The sequence below is a fragment of the Nannospalax galili genome, unplaced genomic scaffold (genome assembly GCF_000622305.1).
Source record: "Nannospalax galili isolate Female #2095 unplaced genomic scaffold, S.galili_v1.0 scaffold252, whole genome shotgun sequence".
Classification (NCBI taxonomy): domain Eukaryota; kingdom Metazoa; phylum Chordata; class Mammalia; order Rodentia; family Spalacidae; genus Nannospalax; species Nannospalax galili.
The window spans coordinates 3,937,685-3,947,502 of record NW_008333886.1 but is presented as its reverse complement, the minus strand read 5'-3'; the positions used below and the strand labels follow the sequence as shown (position 1 = coordinate 3,947,502).

General features: G+C 38.5%; 1 protein-coding gene across 1 annotated transcript in view; it reads left to right on the top strand.

The window, feature by feature from the left end:
* The window catches only part of B4galt6 (beta-1,4-galactosyltransferase 6), a 73,875-nt gene extending 70,450 nt beyond the window's left edge, over positions 1-3,425 (top strand). Inside the window, exons 7-9 of the mRNA XM_008828840.3 lie at positions 1,396-1,518; positions 1,746-1,847; positions 2,456-3,425. Of these exons, the coding sequence (XP_008827062.1) occupies positions 1,396-1,518; positions 1,746-1,847; positions 2,456-2,603 (373 nt within the window). The 3' untranslated portion in view covers positions 2,604-3,425. The remainder of the gene's footprint in view (positions 1-1,395; positions 1,519-1,745; positions 1,848-2,455) is intronic.
* The last annotated feature ends 6,393 nt before the right edge of the window (positions 3,426-9,818 follow it).

Sequence of the window (9,818 nt, the reverse complement as noted above, 5' to 3'; positions counted from 1 at the left end):
TGTTTTTACTATGATATGTCATGGGGAGTTTCTTTTCTGATCCTGTCTTTTGTGTTCTATGTGCTTCCTGTATTTGTATGTGGATATTTCCTTAATTTCAGGAAATTCTCTTCTACAATCCTGTTTAAGAGCTGGTCAATACCATTAACCTGAAATTCTTCTCCTTCCTCTATTCCTATGATCTTTAGATTTGGTCTTTTCATGGTGTCCCACATCTCTTGCATATTCCCTTCCTGTGTTTTTAAAATTTTTCCATAATTTTTGCTTGAGTGGTCCACTTCAACTTTTTCCTCCAGTGTTGATATTCTGTTTTCCATTTCATTCATTCTAGTGGTGAGACTTTCACCTGTTGTCTCTAATTGGCTTATTTAGTGTTTCATTTCCTTCTTCATTTCTGCCTGAGTTTTCTTCAATGTTTCTATCTCTTTTGTGAATTAATTTAGAAGTTTATCCCTGTCTTCTTTTAGTTCTTTGATTTGTTTGTTTGTGTGTTCTTGAAATTCTTTGAATTCCTTGATCATGTTTATGAATATTCTTTTAAATTCAGTGTCCTGGGTTATCTCTAGGGGGTTCTCCTTGTAGAACTCTTCTACAGGATTGGTGGAATTTGGTGGAGCATAGTGTTTTGGCCTTCCATTTTATTAGCTTTCCATATTATTATTCCTTTGTTGTGATTTTGGCATGTGAATTTCTTTTGTTGTTTATGATTCTGATATGAGAATTAAGTTGAAGCCTGCTTCTGTTTGTATTATCAGGTGCCTAGGTCCTTTCCTTATTGGTTATGTAAAGCTGGTCTAGGTTTCAGGTTCTCTCAAGTTTTATTTTGGAGGGAACTGATGGCTTCAGATCAGCTACTCAGGAGCTCCCACAAAAGCCCTAGTCAGGTTCCAGTCAGGTACACTCAGGCTTCCTTCTAAGGTTTGGACCCGATCATGTGGAGGCAAGATCCGGGTGCTCTCAGGCAGTCCCCTGTGTTCTCAACCCCTATGCCAGAGGGAGGCCAGAACCCTAAAGTCAGTATTTTTAAATGTTATTATTTTAGTAAAGTCTAACCATTGCATTGAACGTTTCTCAAATATTTAACCAAGTTTGTTTTTATTGTGAGATGATTATACTATTTCTGAACAATGGGTTTTGAATCTTATGAAATAATAGTACTATTAAATTTCAGTTGCTGTGATTGTTTTTATTTTGTGTTTAAGTACTTGCTTTGCTGTCACATAAAAATGGCTTGGTTCTCAGTTCTCGTTCTCCAGAATGCCTTTGTTCAATAGCTTACTTATATCTGTGGAACATAGGAGTATATTTTATAAAGTACACGAAAGCCTGAAAATTTGGCCTCATGGCAGCTGTCCCAATCTTTGATTTGGAATTCTGTGTCCTGCTCTTTTTCAGTCTTCCATATAAGGAGTTCTTCGGTGGGGTGAGTGGACTGACTGTGGAACAGTTTCGGAAGATCAACGGCTTTCCCAATGCCTTCTGGGGCTGGGGAGGGGAAGATGATGACCTCTGGAACAGGTATGTTGAGGTACAATCTGCTTCATAGCACACATTCTAGATGTCATTGCTGTTCAGTAAATCAGACTTGTCTATTCTAAGAAAGGACACTTTGAGCTAGAAAGTATTTGAGGTTCCTAAATCCATGTTTTGTGGCTCCCCTTTTTCATTCAGAATGCTGTGTAAAGTGACTGGCAGCTTTGCATTTTGAATTGAACTTATATAATCCATTTTATGTTGTGTTGCAGAGTTCACTATGCTGGCTATAATGTAACCAGGCCAGAGGGTGACTTGGGAAAGTACACATCTATTCCTCATCACCACCGGGGGGAAGTTCAGTTTTTAGGACGGTAAGTTTAACATCATCTTGAGACTTCAGAGCTTTCTTAGTGGGGTTTCTTACCCACTTCCCCATGTGCTACATGGAACTTGTGCATGCTGTCACCATTACTTTGAGTAAATGACCAGCTGTCTAGAAAACTCTGTTTCTTTGTGATCATCTACCACCTCTGGCTCTTACAATCTTTCCACCCCCTCTTCCACAATGATCCCTGAGCCTTAGGAGGCAGAGGTTTGATATAGGTGTTCTATTGAGGAATAAGTAGTTTGCAGCAGCCTCTTGTTCTCTGCATGTTGGCCAATTGTGGTTCTCTGTGTTAACCACCATCTACTGTATTAGGGTGCTTCTCTGCTGAGGGCTGAGAGATGCATTACTCTGTGGGTGTAGCAATAAGTCTTTAGAGTCAGTTTAATACTATATATATATATTTAGCAGAATAACTGTAAGAATGCAAAATTCTTTTTTTTCAGTTAGCATTTTTTTTGACTAGTAAAAATGCTAATTTAGAGGAATGGCTTAGAGATTTTAAATTATGCCTTAATTATAAAAGGACCAAAACCACATTTTGCATGTTTTCCTCTTTCAAACACATTTCTCTTTCTGTTTTGTTTTTTGTAGGTATAAATTACTAAGGTATTCCAAGGAGCGTCAGTACATTGATGGGTTGAACAATTTATTATACACACCAAAAATACTGGTTGATAGGTTGTATACAAACATATCTGTAAACCTCATGCCAGAGCTAGCTCCGATCGAAGACTATTAGGTGGACAGGTGCTGGATTGTGGACATGGACTACCCTCTTCTGGAGACCAGCGAAGATGGTGTTCATCAGAGAACATCACCAGCGAGTGATGTTCTCAGTGGCCTGATCTGTGAGGAGAGCCAGCAGCCCACAGTATTCCTAGTGTGAAACTCCGAAGGTCACCTCTCCTGCTCTCTCTACTTGGGGGTGACCTCCACCTCAAGCAGTATAGAAACGAGAGACCATTGCTTGATACTGGCAGTTGAGAGAGCTCCCCACAAAGAGAAGATTTTTATACTCAAATCTATAATTTAATTCAAGAGAATGCTTTTATTTCCGTTCAAACATATTTTGTACATATGTGATATAAATTAATGTGTTTAAATTGTGGAAAAATAAGAAGTGTGGCAGTTTTGCATGTAATTGGTTATGCCTTCATTGGACTTTTATAGACATTTTTTTATTTGCATGGGGGATAAAAAACCACTGTAAATTTTATGTCACCAGACAAAGGATAACCCTTGTGTGAAAGGAAGGGACTGTCAATAATTGACAGATCCAATGCAGAACTGTTATACTAGGGCTGGGCCTCAGACCTTCAGCCTCACGCAGGAAAGGCACAGCATTCCGAGGACTTTAAAGGGAACGAGCAAAGGACCCCCCGCTCTGCCTGCCACGACTACCTGTTGCTTCCCTTGCGTGCAGTCTCATCAGATGTTGCCGAGTCCCAGCCATATTGTTTATGCATACTGCATGGGTATTACCAAGAAAATCTTCCAGGTGTGACGTGACATGCTACCCGACCTCGTGTGTGCTGTCTCATGTACCTCTGGCATCAGGGATCTTGTGCCTCAAAAAATGTTCCCAAGGTTGTGTCTATACACTGGATGTTTGTTTTAATTTCATAGTGAACAAAATTATTCCCAGTTCTGAAGAGCCAAAAAAAGTATCTTCTTTAAGAAAAAAAAATTTTTTTAAGAATAAACTTATGGAAAACCCAGTAGTACTGATACAGATGAATTATACTATTAGATAAGAATTAAATGTTCTATTTTTATGAAGATAGATGCTTAGTAGATTTAAAAAAAAAAACCCTTCAGGCTTAATTCTCAATTTCACTTCCACAATTTCACTTTGGAAAGGAACTCTTTCCATGTCAGCCCGTCATTCAGACTTTTTTTTTTCATTCAAGAACTCCAGTGTTACTAAAATTTTCTTACTAAAAATATAATTTAATAGAATTTCTTTTTTTTCCCCTTTCCATTTCTGTGGTGCTAAGGATTGATCCTAGGGCGTGTAGAATTATCTTAAAATCAGTTATTTGAACACACAGATATAATGACACTCTGATACAGGTCTCACTGCCTAATGCCAGGTATATTTATCTTAAAATTGGATGAGGTTTCCGTGGCAAAGAAATAAAGTTGAGCAGTATTATTTTCTCTTGGAAATTATCAAATACCTTATACTTCTATATCTTATCTTACAGACTTTCACAAATTTAAAACAAAGTATTACATGTCTACGAAGTGAGTCTTCACCAACAGTAAAGAGTGACAGAATTCTGTATGTGAGACAGTACAATTTACCTCAGGGTGTAAGTGTACTGTTCAGTTGTCATTTTCTGTGGCCGTTTTGGTCACTCCAATGGCCATGAAGCAAATCACAAGAGTGATTACAAATTTTAAACCTTGAGGAGATGGATAGCTTCTCTGCTGTGACACCAAACAACTTTTCCATGTTTATTCCTTAGAAATAGTTCCAAAATATTTCTTTCAATTTTGTGCTGCTCAAAATAGTATAAGATCAGACCTGCTGAAAATTGAGATATTTGTACTTTATCTTTTCATTTTCTGTCTCTCACAGCTAATGGTGGGTTTCAACTTGATGGAATGATGGCAAAATGGAATGTGACCATTTTCTGACCACTCACAGATGGGAGGGTACAGGGCCGTGAGGAGCCCGGTGGTGATCCTAACGGGTTGGTGGTTGGGGAAATCAATGCTGTTTTAGTCTTCTTTGGGAAACTGTTTCCTTATTATAATATGGGGCTGTCCACATTGGGGTAGCTTTTCATACTGATAGACATTTCAGTTTCAGAATTCACGACTACAGGTATCTGCCTTATTTTCTTAATCAAGTCTTGCAGTGATATTGTTTTAGGAATTGGATGTAAATGTTTCTGCATTGTTTCAGTGTTGAATATGGCATGTTACCCTGTGAAATCCATCTCACCATTTTGTTTTTTGTTTTGATTTTAAAGTTTTTGGCTATGAACAGTGACCTTTGTATGTTTTCATGAGTGACAGTTTTGCCCACTTGCCTTGATCCTATGACAATAAATCTCTTCCTTACATCTTAACAGAAGCGCTGCAAAGCAGGCAGTCAGATTTACAGTAAAATGTATTAGGAGGATTTGCTAAAGAATGCATAGTCTGCTGGTTCTTTGTCAGCAGTGATGCCTGCAGTGTCTGTTCAGAAGTGCTATTTCTTTTCTAAGCAAGTTGAAACCTATTTGAAATTATGAAGGCAACTTCTGATTGGCCATCTTTGGTTTTTCTTAATCTCAAAGCCAGGAAACCTGTGTGGATAGAAAGATGTTAGGAGTGATGTACTGAGAAAATTATATAGTGCCTCTGGACTAGAGAAGTCACGATTGATAGGTTCATTTGTCAAAAGAAACATTATACCTAATTCATAGTGAAGATACCATTTAATTCTTTGCCAAAACAAGGGTTTTAATGAGGTGGCTTTTTTATTGTTTAATTTTCTGGTTTGGGCTTATTGGGTAAAGGTACCAGCCACCAATCCTAACAACCTAATTTTGATCCCCACCCATCCACATGCTAGAAGGAGAGAACTGACTCCTGAAAATTTCTTCTGACCTTCACATACACACACACACACACACACACACACACACACACACACACACACACACATACACACACATGTAAACTTATGTGCTTGTACACACACACACACACACAAATACATAAAAAGGTAATTAAATTAAAAAGGTAAATTTCTGTTTGAGTTTTATGAAAATGCATTCACTAAGAAAATCTTATTTACAATGTTTAAATACAAAATTATGTATTAAAAATTTATACTCATTTCCCAGGCAAGATAATTGATATCGATCCATTTTAAAACAAAATAAGAACTTAGCCAGTCCAGTCGTCTTTTGGAGACTCCCTGACTATGAAGGCAGAATTTCATGTCCTTATGTTAGCCTTTGCTCTTCCCTGTTTCTTTATGTGCTTTTCAGGTAAATAGCACTCCAGATTTCTTGCCTTGGGTTTGCAGGTATGCCAATTGGGAACCAAAATGGTCATGGTATTGTTTTTCAGAAAGAGGAAGTGTACTTAAGATTATTTTATTTATTATATATGAAAGGCTTCTACACAAGTGCATTGAAATATATGCTAGTGATTTCTTGTAATCTGTTTGCTTTTTGTTTTGTTGTTTTTGCTTCTCATGGAAATGTTTGTACTTTTTTTATCATTGTCTTTTATGAAATATAATGTTCTAAAGACTTTGTGTGATGGTGTAATTATTTTTCCTTGGAACTTTGGGGGATTATCTGGGGTTGTTCCCCTCTAAATTTCAGGTGAATTATTGATTTCTTGGTTGATGTTACAGTTACACAATAAAAATACAAAGAGCATAGCTTAAATACAGTTAGATATCATAGCTTTCACCTGAAAAACCCCAATTATCACTTAAATATTCACCAATACGTTTATTAAGCTATGACATCAAGAATTATTTAATCCAGGACTGAGATGAATTAGGATAACGAGTTTGCCATGCCTGGCCTCCGATATCCTTGTAGTATATTTGATAGTCTTGAAATATATTGCTAATCTAATCTTCACAGTTCAATTTGTGCTTAGGAGGAGCTTGAGGGGGTAGTAGACATTTTAACCCCAAGGAGTAAACTGATGGAGTGGGAAGCCCTGAAGAAAGCATGGTATCAGACACTCCCATTTGCTTCTTGCCTTTCGGGGGTACTATGAAGGAACCCAGGGTCCCGGGCATGCTCGGCAAGTGTTTGTAACTAACTGAGCCATCCCCCAGCCCTCACTTGTAACTTTGGTAAACACTGGTTCTTTTTGATGGGGTGTCTTCTCCCTAGCATTTCTGTAAGAGCAGCTCTTTACCACTCATATTCTATTCCCTTTGTAAACATGCTTTAGAAGGTGTATCACTTTTTTGTTGCTGTGATAGAAACACCATGAACAAGGAAACTTATAAAAGGAAGAATTTATTTAGCTTATGGTTCCAAAGGAGCAAGAGTCCATCATGGCAGGGAGGCATGGTAGCTAAGTTCTCACATTTTCAAGCAGGCACATTTTCAAGCAGAGTGCAATTGGAGATCCAGCAATCTAAGCCCGCAGTGACATGCTTCCTCCAGCATGGCCACACTTTCTAAGACCTCCCAAAACAACACCACCAACTGGGGACAAAATGCTCAAATACTTGATGCCTATGGGGGACATTCTCATTCACACCATCACAGGAAGGTAATTGAAATAATTGTTCTGCAGTGGACCTTAACAGTTGGTGGTAAACTCTCAAGAGGGCTCTATGGAAGGTGGGGTTATAATGTTAATCAAAGACTCATCAGACTATCACACTAAGGGTTTGAATTTGGGGATCCTCTGTCATTGTCCATGAAACAGCAAGATTTTTAAAAAATCTTTATGTGTATGAGCATATCGCCTGCATGTGTGTAAGTGCACCTGTGTCATGCAATACCAGCAGAGGTCAGAAGAGGGTGTTGGGTCCTGTTGCACTACATTTTCCCCTCGCCCTTCTTGAGAGAACCCCACCCCTGCCCTTTGAGGCCCCAGGGCTAACAAACCGACAGAATACCTTTTATTTGGGTTTTAGTATGGTTTATGTGATGTTCAGGAAAGGGTGACTCACAAAGCATAAACTCCCACAGTCCATCTTCTACATTTCCACTGAACTTTGAGATCCTCGCATGCCCTGCATGAAGTTTGCCAGCTGTCCCTGCACCATCTCGCTGCCCCTTGAGGGCCGTGAGGGTTCACGGGGTTCTTGCAAGGTCCACAGTGCCCCTTGGGGTCCATGGCCCCACCAGGTCCTTGGCAGGCTGGCTTGCCCACTCACCTTGTGTTTGCTGCTCCCAAAATGGCACCAACTCCTCCTTTTTCCCAGTGTGCTCTGCCTTTTCGGTGTCTCTACCCCTCCCCCCCGCTTTTTCCCCAGGAGGAAGAATTTACCCAACAGATCCCCTGGAACTGGAGTTAGAGATGGTTGTTAGCCACCATGTGGAGGCTGATAATCAAACCTGGGTCCTCTGCAAGAGCAACCAGTGCTCTTAACTGCTGAGCCATCTCTCCAGCCCTGAAACAGTAAATTTTATAAGCTGAATTTGGTTATATCTCAGTCAAAGACAATGGTAACCATGGAAATGATTAGATACACTAACCTTCTAGAACACTTTATTTATTTATTTATTCTTTTTAAAATATAAACACAAAAAGAAATTGAAACAGTAATACAAAACTCACTAAAAAAAGCCCAGGACCAGATGGATTTACAGAAGAATTCTATCAGACATTTAAACAAGGTCTACATCCAATACTACTTAATTTATTCAAAAAGATAGAAATGGAGGGAGAACTTCCAAATTCCTTCTATGAAGCCAGCATCACTCCAATACCAAAGCCAGGTAAAGATACAACCAAAAAAGAAAACTATAGACCCAGATCCTTAATGAACATAGATGCAAAAATTCTCAACAAGATACTTGCAAACCACATACAGACACACATCAAAAAGATCATCCACCAAGATCAAGTTGGTTTTATCCCAGAGATCAGGGATGGTTCAATATACATAAGTCAATAAATGTCATAAATCATATAAATGGGCTCAAAGACAAGAACCACATGGTCATCTCAATAGACGCAGAGAAAGCCTTTGACAAAATTCAGTATGCATTTATGTTCAAAGTCCCAGAGGGAATTGGACTGAAGGGAACATACCTCAATATATTTAAAGCTATATACAACAAACCCACAGCCAATATCATTCTAAATGGAGAAAAACGGGAAGAATTCCCATTAAAATCCAGAATCCTACAGGGCTGTCCACTATCTCCACTCCTTTTCAATATAATGTTTGAAATTCTTGCGCTTGAAACTCTTGCAAGAGCAATAAGACAAGAGCAGGAAATTAAAGGAGTAATAATTGGAAAAGAAGAGATCAGATTATCCCTTTTTGCAGATGATATTATGTCTAAGAGATGCCAAAAATTCCACCAAAAAACTCCTAGAAATTATTAACACATTCAGTAAAGTGGCAGGTTAAAAAATTAACCTGCAAAAGTCTGTAGCCTTTCCATATACCAATAACAAGCAATCAGGGAAAGAGCACAATGAAACACACCCCTTCACAATAGCTGAAAAAATAATCTTAGAATAAACCTGACCAAAGACATTAAAGATCTCTACAATGAAAAGATTCAATGCAGTGCAAATAAAATTCCCCATGACATTTTTCACAGTATTGGAAAAAACTATCCTAAGATTCATTTGGAATCACAAAAGACCTCAGATAGCCAAAACAACCCTGAGCAATAAGAGCAATGTCGGGGGATTACTCTACCTGATTTCAAGCTGTATTACAGAGCTGTAGTCATAAAAACAACATACTATTCCAGATTTTAAGCTATATTCCAGAGCTGTAGTCATAAAAACAACATGGTACTGGCACAAAAATAGACCTATAGATCAATGGAACAAAATCAAAGACGCAATTTCAACCACTTGATATTTGACACAGGGGCCAAGAACCTTCACTGGAGGGAAGACAGCATGTTCAGCAAATGTTGCTGGAAAAACTGGATCTCCACCTGTAGAAGAATGAAACTAAGACACTATCTTTCACCCTGCACAGAAGTCAATTCCAAATGAATCAAAGACCTCAATGTAAAGCCTGAAACTCTGAAACTGTTAGAAGAAAACATTGGCAAAAACGTAAAAGATATGGGTGTAGGAAAGGATTTCCTAAACTGGACATCAATTGCTCAGGAAACAAGGTCAAGAATGAACAAATGGGACCTCATTAAACTAAAAAGCTTCTGTACATCAAAGCAGGCAACCAGAGAAGTGAAGAGAAAACCCACAGAATGGGAGAAAATCTTCATCAGTGACACATCTGACAGAGGTTTAATAACCAGAATATATAACGAACTCA